Source organism: Leptosomus discolor, chromosome Z, assembly GCF_034619465.1.
Source record: "Leptosomus discolor isolate bLepDis1 chromosome Z, bLepDis1.hap2, whole genome shotgun sequence".
NCBI lineage: Eukaryota > Metazoa > Chordata > Aves > Leptosomiformes > Leptosomidae > Leptosomus > Leptosomus discolor.
In genome coordinates, this window is record NC_141419.1 from 28,083,001 (window position 1) to 28,098,180 (window position 15,180).

The 15,180-nt window shown below is 34.8% G+C and overlaps 1 protein-coding gene across 9 annotated transcripts in view; it reads left to right on the plus strand.

Moving 5' to 3' along the window:
* The window catches only part of CSNK1G3 (casein kinase 1 gamma 3), a 58,145-nt gene extending 43,633 nt beyond the window's left edge, over positions 1–14,512 (plus strand). The window contains exons 8-14 of one of the 9 annotated variants that reach the window (XM_086479937.1): positions 259–407; positions 1,442–1,537; positions 2,091–2,106; positions 2,222–2,310; positions 8,828–8,934; positions 9,307–9,330; positions 14,458–14,512. In XM_086479937.1, the coding sequence (XP_086336063.1) occupies positions 259–407; positions 1,442–1,537; positions 2,091–2,106; positions 2,222–2,310; positions 8,828–8,934; positions 9,307–9,330; positions 14,458–14,512 (536 nt within the window). Of the gene's footprint in view, positions 1–258; positions 408–1,441; positions 1,538–2,090; positions 2,107–2,214; positions 2,311–8,827; positions 8,935–9,306; positions 9,331–13,107; positions 13,166–14,457 lie in introns of those variants that run through there. The other 8 variants (XM_086479941.1, XM_086479939.1, XM_086479940.1 and 5 more) reach the window with 8 other exon arrangements.
* The last annotated feature ends 668 nt before the right edge of the window (positions 14,513–15,180 follow it).

The window sequence follows — 15,180 nt, forward strand, 5'->3', positions numbered from 1 at the left end:
TGGAAGATCTCAACAAGTAATGCAAAGGGAAAATTAGTGGGAGATCATTTGGTATGATATGTTTAGAATATGGCAGTGTATCTTGAACAATGTTATTACTATTAAGTAACGTTTCTTTCTGGTAATACGCAGATTCATGGTGAACAACTGTTCAGGTTTTACAGTGGGAGGTAGAAGTTGATTTGAAATGTTAATAAGTACGGTTTTGAGTGCCATTAAAACAGGTATGGCAATTATGTACATTTCTTATTTATATAGAGGAAATGGCTACGTATCTACGTTATGTAAGGCGGCTAGATTTTTTTGAAAAGCCGGACTACGACTACTTAAGAAAGCTCTTCACAGACTTACTTGATCGGAAAGGCTATACGTTTGATTATGAGTATGACTGGATTGGCAAACAGTTGGTGAGTACAATTACGCTATTAGTAATACACTGGGGTTTTTGTGTGATCAGTTTTGAGCCAGCGATAGTCTTGAGATTCAGAATACATGTGCATCTCATGGCTGCTATTAGAGTTGTGAACAGCTGCTATTACAAACCTGTTTTCAGATGCATTTTCAAACATTATCTTTTGCCTTGAGATCCTTCATATTGAGGCTGTTTTCCAAACACGTACTCCTGACACCAAACCAAATCTCAGTTCAGTAAAAGAAGGTTGTAGGAATTCAGACTGGTTTTTGAGTTGAAGGAGGAGTTTAAAACTTCGCAGGTAATTTTCATTACTGCATGTATTTTCTTGTTTTGGGGACTTTCTTGCTCACAGTATTTTTAAAATGTAAAGCAATAACTGCTCCCCATCTGAGGTACACTCCGGATATTTATCAGTTCATTATGAAGAAACCCTCTATACTTTATATACATTGGTCTAATGATGTAGAATATCAGTTTCTATCACGGTGCATCTAAAGTTACAGAAAATACAGTGTTTATATTCCTTAAAAAAGGGTAAAAATTTATTTTTTCAGCACATCAAATTTTTAATAAGTAGGGAAGGGGTTGTGCATGTAGGTTGGCTAATTTCACATTATACATTTTACCCTGAAGTTCTTTGTGTGACTCTCAGAAAGAATCGTAGTATTTTATTGCTAAATCTTTTTTCAGTGTTTAGCATTAAAAATTACTTTAAGCCTTTCTTTAGGCTTTCATCAGAATGTCCTAACTGCTAAGTGCAGAAAATATCAGGCTAAAGTCTATCAGAAAGTTAATGTCTGATAATACTCAAAATTGCTACCTCATGAAATTGTGTAAGTCTTGGTTTGCCTCTTTTTGTCTTTAGTGTTAGTAAGTATCTAGTGAAGCTTTTGCTTTAATTTGATAGTTTCAGGTTACAGGAAACTGTCAGATTTAAAGATTAATTTCTATTACAAACCAGTAACTTCTGATAAGACTTAGAAATTTATTTTTTTACCAGTTGCTGAGTATTATTTATATTTGTAGCCTATTCCAGTGGGTTCAATACATTCAGACCCTGCGCTGTCCTCAAACAGAGAAGCATATCAGCACAGAGATAAAATGCAACAGTCCAAAACTCAGGTAAACTTCTTGTGTAAGATTATCAGCATTACTTAGTCTTTTCTCTAATGATCTGTGCTGTGTTGTTGCTTTTATTAGAACTCCAAAATAAATTTGACTCAGGTTTTCTTTGGTTTTTCTTTGATTTAAGTAGATACTTGTTAACGTGTTTCTACGTCTCTAGACCTTAAAATATTCTGAAAGGTTGCTTGTTTGATGCTGTGATATAACGTAGGTTACATCAGTAGCTAATTTTCTCTCTGCTGATACTTGTTTAAATTGGTTTTTTAGTTCTCTGTTTTTAATCACTGTCTCTTCCCCATATCCTGTGTCATCTCTTGGGGTTCTAACATGTATGTATAACATTTTCCCTTTTTTCTTAAAACCAGCATAACAACCAAGGTGGTAAAAGCATTAGGAATTTAGATCTTGGTCCATTTACCTATGCTAAGTACAGGGTTATGTTGGTGGACTTTGCTTGGAGTTTTGAGTTTTAGCTACTTTACTTCTACTTAAAAATATATGTGTAGGCATATGTAAGTATGCAGATAATGTGATGTACAATCTAGATAAGAATCGAGTATGTAGTGGTTCTATGCTTTTAAAAAATAAGATATAATAACAACGGATGAATTCTTTATTTGTGGAATTTTTATTTCTTCTTTTGCATGTATTCCTAATGCTTTAAAAAATTATAGTCAACAGACCATAGGGCAGCTTGGGACTCACAGCAAGCCAATCCACATCATTTGAGGGCTCACCTTGCAGCTGACAGACATGGAGGCTCGGTACAGGTATTTTCTGCTTCTTTGCATGACTTAGTCATCTTGCATTATATACTAGTTTCCTGCAGTGCATGAAATGATTCCTGTTTTCATATTAAGCTTAATTTCCAGTAATGTTCAGAATGTTCCCATTATTCACTACTTCACAATTGCCAAACTGAAATTAAAACAGGTGCAGAAAACTATGAATCTTTTTATATATGGAATTTCTGCTACGTTTCTTAGCGAAAGCCTAAAACAATGGAACCAGCCCTTTTGGGGGGTAATATACACTTACATCAGTGCAAGCAACTGAAGTTTAGAGTTTTGATGTTACTAAGTGTTACTTAGATGCATTAACAAGTAACGCTATTGGCTTGAACAACACTGAATTCAATCATGTTTTTTGTTCCTTAAACTTCGAATGAAAGTGTTAAGTAATGATTTTTGCTTAAAGTTTACTACTTTTGTTCAAACAGTAGTTGGCTGGAAGAGTGTTTCCCAGGGCAGTGCTTCACACTTATCAGTGGAAAAATGAGTAGTAATCAACAATTTTTCCTCTATTATTAGTTTATTTCATCTTCAAAGAGCTGCCTTTCCTGCTTGGCTCTTAATTTTATATTTTGGTGACTTGCTCTTTGAATATATTTAAGGGCGAGATGATTGGGATAATACATAAGGAAATCTAAATTTAATAAAGAAGGATTCAAATTGCCATTTGCAAAGTCTATATGAGGTTTTGAGCTTTTAGTCTGAAATGAAAATAATTTAGCTTTGTAAAATGTTATTTGGGAAAAAAATCCTTTTTTGTCTCCTGCATTTTTTGATTCTGGCAGTCTAAGTTACATATAGTTCTTCTGAAGTTTTGTTTTGGAAAAAGTTTGTCAATGCCTGAAGAAAGAACTGGAAGTCCACGGTAAAGAACACAGTGCTGTAGTCTTACCAGTGTGATAAGCCTGTATCTTTTCTAAATGCTTCGAAACTCAATTAAAACTTAACATTCTTTACATTTTGCTGCTTTAGAAAACACTATCATGTAAGAAAACCTAGTAGATGATAATTACCATGTGTATCAAGTAAAGTTTAAAAATTGTTCTATGCTTTCCATTAACAAATATTTAAAAAAACTTCACCTGTATATTTAACTTGAACTGCGATAGTTCTCTTAATAACATCTGTTTAAAGGTAGTCATTTATCTTTTGAGAACAGTATAATAATGAGGAATCAAAATTGGATTTGAAATTGTATCTTCCAAAATTAGTACATTTCTTAATTTTTTTATTTTTAGTTTTTAGGTTAGAAAAATACATATTTAACTTGTTAAATTCCAGTTAATAGAACTTTTGAGTTGTGTATCATATCACTGTCTTGGCAGTCATAGCACTTAAAAAACTCTTTTATTCTTTCTCAGGTGAAATGTAACAACTGCCAAGAGATTTTATTCCATTGTACTATGTGTTAAATACCCTTTGGGGGTGGGGAGAACATTTTCTAGGAAATAGCAGTAGTATTTCTTTCTGTTAATATAATATTCTTCCTATTTTTTTCTCAAAAGATGTGGGCATTCTGAGTTCAGATCACTTAGATCAGTCGAAACTAAACAGTTGCCGTGTAAAAAGAGCAGTGTGCGAAACTGCAGCCGTTTGGTCTGTGTCTGAAGATCAAGTGCTGTACAGAAGGGTATTTTCAATCCAGCTTAGCTGGATTGCTTTTTAATGTGGAATGGTGATGCTTCCTCATTAAAGGCACTTAGAAAACTACATAGTATCTTCAGATTTTTTTTGAAGTTTGAGCCCTTGACTGTTGTCAAATACCACTTTGTTGTAGTGACACTGACTGGATCATGCTATTAAGTTAAGTGATTAGCTAGCTAGTTTAGCTGGATTCTTCATTGCCACCAAGAAGACAAGTTCTAAAAGTGCCACAGATAATTGTTCAAAGGAAAGTTGAGTCTAAGGTGTGGAATTAAAGTGTATTTATTTTTTTCTGTGACATAGTGGGTCATTGCTCATCGCTGAGGTAGGTTTTATGCTGAATTATCTGGTTTTCTCCAAGATATGAAAATCTGGCAGATAATTTTATTTTAAAGTCATAACTTTAAGTCACTGCTATTAGTTATCTGTACTGCTTATGTTGTCTCTGAGATCCTTTTGTGGAAGATTATTAAAACAGTGATTCTTCAGTGTGACATATAAAATTCAAGTGGACTGAATGTTGGTATATGTGTATATGTGTGTTAGTATATGTTTTTATGCTCTTAGTAAGGATGTTCAAGTGGGGAACATTCAGATTCTAAATGGTTTGTTCATGAATAGTAATCATTCTGGGTTTTGTATTTATTTAAGTTATCCCAGACTCTCTAGGCCTATATTAGAGATATACTAATGTGCTTAATCATGTCTAATTTTACTTTCTAGCATAAGTTCATGTTTAAAGTTCAAATGCTATTAGCAAATTGATTTGTAAAGGGAAGACCTCTAGAAATAGTGCACCTCCCTTCTTCTACTTATCTCTATTTAGACTAAGATAAAAATGCTGTAGCATGGCAGTCCATCTTTCTAGTCTGTGTAGCCTTTTTAATGAGAGCAACTTGTATCTCCCAGAAATTCATTCAGCAACCTCCTGTGTCTTTATAAGTTGCCTCAGTTCCCAAAAATGTCAGTTGGAAACACTGAATTGTTTCCTTCTCTGCATGAACTGCAAACTGCTTATGCACTCATAAAGACTCATAATCTGTTCATTAATTTTTTCATCACTTGCTAGCTGGTCTCCTTTCTCTTATCCTTTCTCTTTCTGTTTTCCCATTTGGAAATTCTTTAAAAGGTTAGATAAAAGATCAGATTAAAAAGTTCCCGGTGAAGTGCCATAGATCTTGAAAAGTGCTTAGGAACTGCTTGAAAGGTTAGGTATTTGATATAAGTAGTTTTGAGTTGCAAGACACTTCTCCTTCAAGAAGTCAAGATAGCAATGCATTAGGTGAAACGAATCAATTTCCCTAAGCTTTTGTGAGTTAAAAAGGTAGTGTGAATTTTTTTGATTCTTTTGTCTTGACTGGAAGCTTTTAGAAGAAAACATAAAGCATTCTATGGTATCACTAATTAATTGCTTAGGCATGAATGAAGGCTGGCTTTATTTTTTTTAAGAGTGGAGAATTCAATTACTGAAATTGGTAAGGAAATGAAGGATTATTTTCTAGGTCTTTTTCAAATTTTGCAATTCCTTTTTGTGATTATAAGCATTAAAATCAGCCAAATGTGTTTTGAGCGACTCTCTGATTTTTGAACATAGCTAGTAAAAGATGAGTTTATATACAAATTCAAAGCAAAGCATGAGGCTAGCCTGAAGATTGACGGTTACCATTTGGGGAGCTGGTGTTCAGGCTTAACTTACTGGCCTGTATCAAGCTTCTAAAGGACCATATATCTAAAAACCGAATCTGTTCCACAATTAGTATGTCTCATTATTAGGTAGCGGGTCTAGTGTTTTAAGTTTGTTTGCCTCATGGCATAGAGGGTAGCAAGAAACAGCCAATGTGACGCATATGCGTCTTTATAGATGTGCTCTTCAAATTAAAGTTTTAAAAGAACTGATGAGACTTGAAGGAACTAATTTAAACCAGGATAAGATCTGTTATCAAAATGCTTAAAGTTGTTTTAGATTTTCAGTTTAGTGGTTAATCTCTCACTTGTATATAGGTAAATAGTTTAAGTTAATCTTCAACATTGCAACACCTTGATTTGAAACTTAGTTTAAAATATTAGTTTTCAGAAACCTAGTTCTGTGACTATTCATGGAAAAATATTCATGTACTTTTTGTTAACAGAATTTTTAGATGCAAAATCACAACTTCAATATCCACACTTTTTCATTACAATTGTATACAAATTATTTACGAGATGAATTGTGCCTCCCATCTTTCATCAGGCTACTGAGGAAATCCGGTCCAACTCCAGTCATAAGTAGAGAAGTTAAATTAAAAGTTTCTCTTTAAGCACTGTTAGTTTTGTGTATTGGTTATTCTCTCTCCTTTCCTAAAGTTTTAGCTTTTTATGTGGATCCACTATGATGAATCTTCTTTGTGCCTTGTTTGTGGCACATCCAGCTACAGAATTTAGTGTACCACACCTTCAGTGCATACGCTGTCTTCCAGGTGATATATTCTTGTTCAATTTTGTTGCCTTCCCATATCTTTCTACCTGTTCTGTGGTGTTGTGCTGATTTTTGAGATGACTGGCATGTAGTCTGAGAGAGAAGTCTAATGGTTGATCTAACTTAAGCTCAGATGCTCTGGGATCTGGAGTGTATAAGTGTTAACGCTGCTTCATTTACCCTGCATTATCAGTCTTTTACCAAATGCACTTTCTGGTCAGATTACAAAACATTTTACTGATGTCACAGAGAATTGAATTCTGACATTGTAGGTTATTTTAGAAAGGTACAGAACTTACGATTGTAAGATTATACAGCGGTAGCCTTACTGATACTGGAACTGAAGCACTCCTGCCTATCTCTTGTGCTCCCTTAAATGATTCCTTGTTAGTGCTTTCTTTTTAAAGGTATATATTTTGCTTTCTTGCAGGTGTATTAGTTCTCGTTTCTTCATCTTACTGAGAGTGTTCCTAGAGCTGTTTTCAGCAGTAGCAACTAGAGTGAAACTCAGGGCATTTGTGATTCTGAAGAAGCATGGCTGATGCTATTTTTCAGACTATTAATACCCTTTGGTTCACTTACGCTTTCAGAGTTCACAACTCTTTCCAGAAAGATGAACTTTGTTTTCCTCCCATCTAAACTAAGCCATGCAACAGGCAGTTACACTTGATCATATTTGGTGGATGTCTCATGTATGTATATGGGAAGGACTGAGATCTCTTTCTCCTTGATCTCTATCTCACTGATGGAGACCAGCTGGAGCAAGGCAGGACAGTCTTCTGCTATCTGGTGTGAAGGTTTCTACAAAGTTTGTGTCAAAGTTTCTTAGAGAATACAGTCTTCCTAAATTAATAAAAAACACCCTAGGACAAATGCTGTCTTGAAAAGAAAGACTTCTCCCACTGTGAAGAAATACTGTTCAGTTTTGAAGTAAATTTGAAGAATTTCAAGAAAAGAGTCACCAAACAGGTTGTTATAGCTTCTCTTGTAAGCATATAAATGTGTTGGGAAACTCTGAAGTAAGCTTTGTTCTTTCTTACCGTGTGGCAGTGCATTGACCCAAGAAGAAGATTGTTATCAGTTCTTTAAAGCTGAAGTATTAAGTAGTTAGATTCTTCAATCTCAGACATCTTTCCTTTTGTTTTGTTATTGGGCTGCAGGGCTGTTTTGGCAGTGGTTCCTATTTTAGTGAAACTTGAAGAAAACTCAGCCTAATGTAGGCATATGGCATGGAAAATGGCTTAAATTCAGCAAACTTCTGAAGCTCTGTACTTAGTTACAATAGGAACTAGAAAGCAAACCTCAATAGGAAGGCTATTAGCTCTGGTTATAAGTGAGACATAACTGCTACATTAAGAGGAGAGCTTGGAAGGGTGAGGGGAATAGTAACATTATAATGATGACTTTCCTTTCCTCTGCTTTCTTCTACCTTAATCTCTGACCTTCAGGCAACAGCTAGTAAGAATCTTGAACTATGAACTACTATTGGTCGACTTTCCTGTAGCTGACTGTCTTACAGATGTTTTCTGCAGGCTCTTATATTATTTAGCCAGAACGGTATTTTTGTGCAATGTTGCTTGGTCAAGCATTTGCTGCTGCAAGTGCTGACCAGGTATGCATTTGTCTATATCCAGTTAACCATCTTCCTGGCAGATTCTCTGAGGAGAATAAGGGAGAGGCCTCTGGAATAGCTCCGTTTGTCATGCAGGAAAGCTGACAGGAACTGAGAGAGGGAATATTAGGTTCCATTTGGTTTAAAGTCAAAACAAACATTCCCAGAGAACTAGAGCTGTCCTGGTGGCTCAAGAATTTACAAAGGAATTTGAGAAAATAGTAATGAAGATGAATCTCTTTTTTTTTTTTTTTTTTTTTTTTTCATGGCAGTAAGTGTTCTCATGCTCAAAGAATAAAAACCAAACACCACCTACACTTTTAGGTCTTGAAAATGTCTTAGTTTTCTCCTCTTCTGATGAGTACTCTTTGAGATACAACTGAATCAGGCCACACAAAGAAGGAAACTGAGGAACTTAAATACAGTAAAGAAGCAGAGATACAGTAAGACTGACTGAATTGATACCTGGAAAGGGTTTAGTGCCTTCCCTTAAGGCTCTGAAGAGACATGAGGGAGATCAGCAAACTTGATCAACAGAATTGCTTTGCTCAGTCCACTGTCTTTGAGTCTGTCACATAGATGTCATTTCTACTGGTAGATATGAAAGAAAAATGGCAGCAGCATAGGGATGCAGGAATAAAACCTGGAAAAGATACTATTATAGGAACAAAAAGGATTACAGAATTAACAAAAATTACTGATTTTTGAAGATGTGTTGTAACTTCAGGAATTGATAAACTTATGTCTGGCACTAGCATAATTTCAAGTATTTCTGGTGATTTCAGGTAGTAAGCTCAACAAATGGAGAACTGAACACAGATGACCCAACTGCAGGCCGTTCAAATGCACCCATCACAGCTCCTGCAGAAGTAGAAGTAATGGATGAAACTAAGTATGTCCATCGTTTTGTGTTCTTTGGATCTTGTGTGCTCAGCTACTTCAAAATTTTTCTTACATAGTTATTAAAAAAATACTGTCTAAACTGAGTAGCCACTGGTGAGGGGCAAAACCATAGTGCTATATTTAATTTTGGCTTTAAATATTTAAATAATAGACTTTCTATAGGTTGTGCTTTTTAGGCTAAGCCCTCAATAACACATCTCTAGTATAGAGAAGTGCATGCATTTTTGATATTTCAACTAATATTGAAATATTTGTTTTAAGACAGTGTTCTGACTACTGAAAATTATATATGAGAGATATAAAATTCTTCCTCTGTGTGGTATTCTGATTCTTTCTTTTCCCTTACTCTCTCTCTGTATAGCTGCCAGAAAGTGTTGAACATGTGGTGAGTTCTACAGCACATGCAGGCAGAAATAGCCCCCGGGTCTTTGTTCTTATTGTTTGGTTTAAAACTAATTTAGAGAACTTTAAAATAACAAGTCCATTTGGAAATCACAAAAGATGTTTTAATATTGTGAAACAATCAACTTTTTATGAACAGCCACCTTCAGGAGCTATTTTGCCTGCTTCAAATCTTGCTTGCTTTTAAGTTGTGTAGTCTGTTGTGTACTTTATTTAATCCTTTTTAGTGGTTAGTAGAATATTTTTTCTTAGTTGCTATCCTTTTTTTACAGTGGAAAACATTCTTTTCAGATATTGTAGTGTTCAGTTAGTATTTTAATACTAGTAGTAAATGCTAGCAAATGTTTGAACCTTGCCCATTACCAGAGTACTAAGTCTTTGACAACCTGCTAACTAATTACTAAAACATAACTTCAGCGTTCCTTAAAGTTACGGTGTAATGAAAGAGGAAAATATTAAGGTCTGTTAACATGGGGTGGACAACTAATGTAGGCATATATTTGAATAGTACAGTCACATTTGCAAAGTACTACAGAAAAATATTCTTGGCAGCTAAAGGCAGTCTTAACTTTTCTTTTATAATTTGCTTGGAATAGAATTTTACAAGGGTATAGATCTAGTTTATCATAACATAGAGGCACTCAAGTATGAAGGGTATATTAGTAGCAGAAAAATCCAGTAAGTGTTCCTTAATAGCAGTAGGTTTTGTAGGGCCCATTTTCCTAACTTTTAGATCAGGAGAAATTTCTCAAAGTACAATTTTTTTCTTGAAGTGATCGTTCTGCAGTTTCTGGTTTTGGTATGTAAGATTTATGTGCAGCTTTTTATGTAGTGAATTGTGAATGGAGGTATCTCTTTTGCTGCACTTGTGCACTAGCTTTCAGTGAGGACTGAGAAAACCAGTTCTTTATATGCTGTCTTTACTGTATTATTATTTTTCTGGAAAGAATTCAGTTTTCTTATATTTAAAACAAACAAAAAAGACCCCAAAGAGCAAGGATGTTGACAGGCTGCACATAGAGAAATTTGCTTTCCCCTCCCTTTGGATAAATGCTTTTAGAAGCTTAGAATGACTATATCTTCATGTCAAAGATTGAAGGGTCCCTATGATCTGTGATTTTTAACTACAAACACAAATACTGTTTAGCCAAATATTAGATCTTCTGTGACCTTTACAGTGGGATGCTGTAAATCAGAAAGGATAAGAATTTTTTTTCAGTAAGCATATTATTCTTTCAGGATATTCATCCAACAGTTCCATTGTTTGACACATGTTTATGCACTCATATGCAGTATATATTCTAAATCTTACGCTTTCACATCCTCATACTCCTCAAGTGTTGCTATGCAGCAAGCATGACTTAGTGGTGGGTGTTTGGTTTAGGGTTTTTTGGTCGTTTGTTTATTTGTTTTGTTTGTTGGGGTTTTTTTTGTTTTGTTGGAGTTTTTTGTTTGCGTTTGCAGTTTTGATGTTGTTTTTTTGGTTTTGTTTTGCGGTTTGGTTGGTTGGTTGTTTTTTTAAAAGTAGCTTTCAGTCCTATTTCAGTTGTTACTTATTGGAGTTGTAAAGCAGAGGGAAAACTAACCTAATCACTGTTCTTCCCTGACACTTGTAGATCTTATCTTCTAGGGATGGTCTTCCAGTTATCCCTGAGCAATCAGCCTTTCTTTCCTTCCTTTGCTGGCCGTCAGAACAGTTACTTCTATGAAGCATGTGTAGTTTGAATAATCAAAAGGATCTGTCATGGGATGACAGAGAAGGGCAAACAGGAAAAGATTACATGATCTGTCCTTTTTGCATCTTGCATTCTTTTTGCCATTTTAAGCACCTGTTTATAAACCTGCAGTAAACTGCTGTCACATGCTAGATGACAAGTATAAAACCACAGCTCTCTAAACACAGATGAGAACCAAAGTTGTTTTAGCATGTTGTGCCAAGGGACTGCTTAAGTGGTAGAGGGAAGGGTATTTAACAGAAAAAAGTAATGATAATATTTTAAGTAGGACAAGAAATGTTCATAACCATAATACTGAGATTGCTACTTCAGGGAATATCTGAAAGGTACCTTTAGATTGTACAGGAAAAATAAGTTGTTTCTCAAGTTTCAAAAATTAGTATTATACTGCCTGCTATAGAAATATTTTATTCCCTGTAGAGAAGGAGGTTAGCAGTCATTAAATGCTTTCTTTGAAAAGAAGAAAGTTCCTTTCATGGAATTAGACATTTTCAAAGCATATCTATTCTTGTGCATTTTGCATACTTATTGAGTAATATGATGAATTTGTAGTTTATTACTCATTAATAATGACCCTATGTGTAGCTTCAAATATGGCTTCAAGCAATGTAATATATATATAAGTGATAATAACACCCTCTAGTGACAATATTCTTAGGAACATATCTGCATTTCTATTATAAATTATTTTCTTCAAGATACCATATACTGTGGAGCTCTAATTTCAGTGTTATGTTTCTTTCATAAAATTTATTAGGCAATCTAATCTGACCTGTCTTATTCCTATGTAAATGTGCATATATTTTAAAATGACATTTATTTGGCCTTGGAAGGTTTGACAGGTCTAGCACTTCTACACTGATAAATATCCATTTTGGTAAGTTTCCAAGCCAGTCCTGTAGTTTACAATGCTTTATGGAATTTGCATACCTTTAACGCTCCTTAGGTATGTTACATATTAATAAGGGATTTATTTTCCCACACCAAATAAGTATTCAGCATTTAGTGAAATTCCCTGAACTAAAATACAGTTGAATAGTTCTTATAATTCAAAACAAAACAAAACTGTCAACAGAAGTTATAGTTTTTGTAATAGTATTATGCAAACTCCAGAAGCCAGAGATTAAAAAGTAGTGCTTTATGTTATTAAAGATAGAACTCTTATATTCCCCATTGCATGATGCTCTTCTCTGGTTGAAAGAGAAGTAGCAAACTAAACAGGCTATGGAGAAGGAATAAAGTATGAGATTTGCAGCAAGGAAGGGTTAAAACTTTCTGCGAAGGAAAGCAAGAAAATCTGAAGAGTCCTTGAATTACACAGAGGATCCAGGTAGTCCTAAGCACTTAAGTGTGATCTGCTGTTTCTTGAGAACATGCTCCATATAAGCAAAATGTAGTTAAAAGTTTTTTTAGAATATAAATTAACTCTCTGCCACATTTTTGTCTTCCTACAGTTACTAATGTAACCTGTGTTCTGTATATACTAAAATGTTGAATAGAGACAAGTTTTTTCAGTAAATTTTTTTTTTTGAGGCCTTCTAATCTGAAACGGGTACAAAAGTGATTTACCATCACAGTCCAGGGTAGGATTTCCTCGTTTACAGGATCATAGGATAATTCAAGTTGAAAGGGAGGAGCACTGTAAAATGCTTTGTTTTGATATGATGTTTGTTGTATATACATATATAAAATACTTGGAAAAAGATTGGGGTGAAAAAGGATTAAACTAAATTGGATACCATACAGCTGCATACCAGTTCAAACCTTCTTAAGGGATAATGGATGTTAGGGGTTGTAGACATATGCTAAGAAAACAGGGTTAGTGGTTATGGGGGGATTTCAGTTGCAGTTGGCAGCTACTAGCCTTCAAAACCAATTATGTCGCTTTTAGAAGTACTTTAAAGTTAATAGATACAGTATTATGTTTCTGCTACCTGTGAAAGTATTTATGTAAATTTTCCCCTATTGAATTTTAATTTTCGGCTTCCTCTCCAACAATAACCAATGTTTTTTTCTACTGAAAGTTATGTCACTCTCAGAGCAGCTCTGGTCTGCCTCTGCCCACTGCTACTTTTTCAGTGACCGAGCGACAGGGTGCCCTTGGATATTTTGAGAAGGTAACTTCTGGTTCCCCTTACTTTGGATGTTGTTTGCACCCCTGTAGAACCTTATTTTTAGACCCTTAATTCTCCCTGGTTTTCAAACGCTTTCCCCATTTCCCATATTTCAAACTAAATCAGCAGGATTCGTTTTGAATTTTAGTGGCATGAAATGTTTGGTGAACTTAAGGACTTACTGATAGGCTATTGATGCAGTACATTTATATTTGCCCTTCTCTTTTACTTCATAGTTTAAGAAAGTCTTGAGTATATAGCACTGCAAGTGAGACTTCAATAACCAAACTGCAGAATTCCATGGGGCAAGCTCTGTTGAGATAAGACAGCTTGCATGTTCACTTGTGATGGCAAATTGTGAATACTTTACTACATGGAAACTTTATTTTTAAAGGTGGTGTCAGGAGCTGGGAGTTATGTAAAATAAGGTTAACATTACATGCAAATGAGAACTTTTTTTGTTGCTTTCCTCTTTAGTCCATTTTCAAAAATTACTTCTGCAGTCCTCCTCTCTATTATCTATCTTTAACTCCCTCCAATTATTTTTCTTGTTTTTTTCAGTTATGTTCAGATTGTTTCTATTTGCTGAGTGAAATTCACAGTATTTGTTAATTTTAGTTTCCTTCATGTAGTATGCAATAAAGCAGAAGAAAGAATGTCAGTATACTTCAATATACTTAAAGCTGTGATTTTTCACTGTAGTAATATCATGACAGCACTGAATCAGAACATACAATATATTGTTCATGAACATTTTCTTCTATAATATTTTGGGGAATAGCCTTGGGGAATGTTTTTCCAAGTTCTGGTTGACAAACTTGTGTTCTTGTATTAGCAACACTAGTGTCCTAAGTGCACAGTTCAGATGACGCGATCTTAAGCCCAAGCTTCTATTTGGCATAATACCAGTTAATGTGAAAGAGTACTCAGGTAATGGAACATTCTTTGTTCTTAGAAGTACGTTTTTAAGTTGGCCTATAATGCCCGTGCTTTTGATACCCTCACACAATACTCTAAACTCAATGGCTATTTTTATTATAGCTTTTTTAATCTGATACTTTTTTCCAAAAAAAGGGGAAATGTGTCAAAAATGTCTCTACTAAAGTTTTTTTCACTAATAAATCAATCACCTGCAACAGAGCTTAACGTGTTCCTTGTAGTGCTGACTATACCTGAACTATATACTTCAAGTCAAACAAATACAGGAAACAGTTCTGTGATTTCTTTTTATGTCATATGTAATTCATGTCACACCTGCAGGTGCTGCTGTTTTTTCAAGCGGAGGAAAAGGAAAAATATTCAGCGCCACAAATGACTAGAACCAAGCAGAACATGGGAGATTGCTTATTTGTCCAACTGCTGGTTTGTGATCTTAAAAAAACCCCAAAAAGCAAAATCATCTATAATGACCACGTATTTTCCAAGGACTCCCTTAGAAACAATGACATACCTGTGTGCTTTGATTTGGTTCTCCTGTATCCATCTTTTGTTTCTTTAATTAATCTGTTGTGAAAAGTTTAGGTTTTGTCAAATACGAGTGTTTCTTTGGCCATCAACAAATGGACCAATGAAATGGTACAAATGAACAGTACTTTCAGCGAAACTAAACTTGAAAAGCGTTTCTTCTGTCCTAGGAAGTACTAGCAGTGTCCTAGCTGAAGACAGATGTCATAAATCTGTTACTTGAGTTTGTAGCAGCGTATCGAAAACAGCTTTCTTCAGAAATGCAAGGGAAAAATACAGATGCACAACCATAAAGAAAAATACAAAACCTTAAGATTTCTCTTCTGATACCTGCACTGATTTGTTTTTTTTCTTTTGCTCCATTATTACTGGTGATACTGTAGTCAAATTGTATCAACATTAAACCCTGTCTGTGATACCATGGTACAGTCACTGTCTAGAGATACTGAGGAGACTGTTTTAACTGCTGTTGTCTAAATGCTGGCGATACTAATGAACAGAAAGTACTTCCAGTAGCCT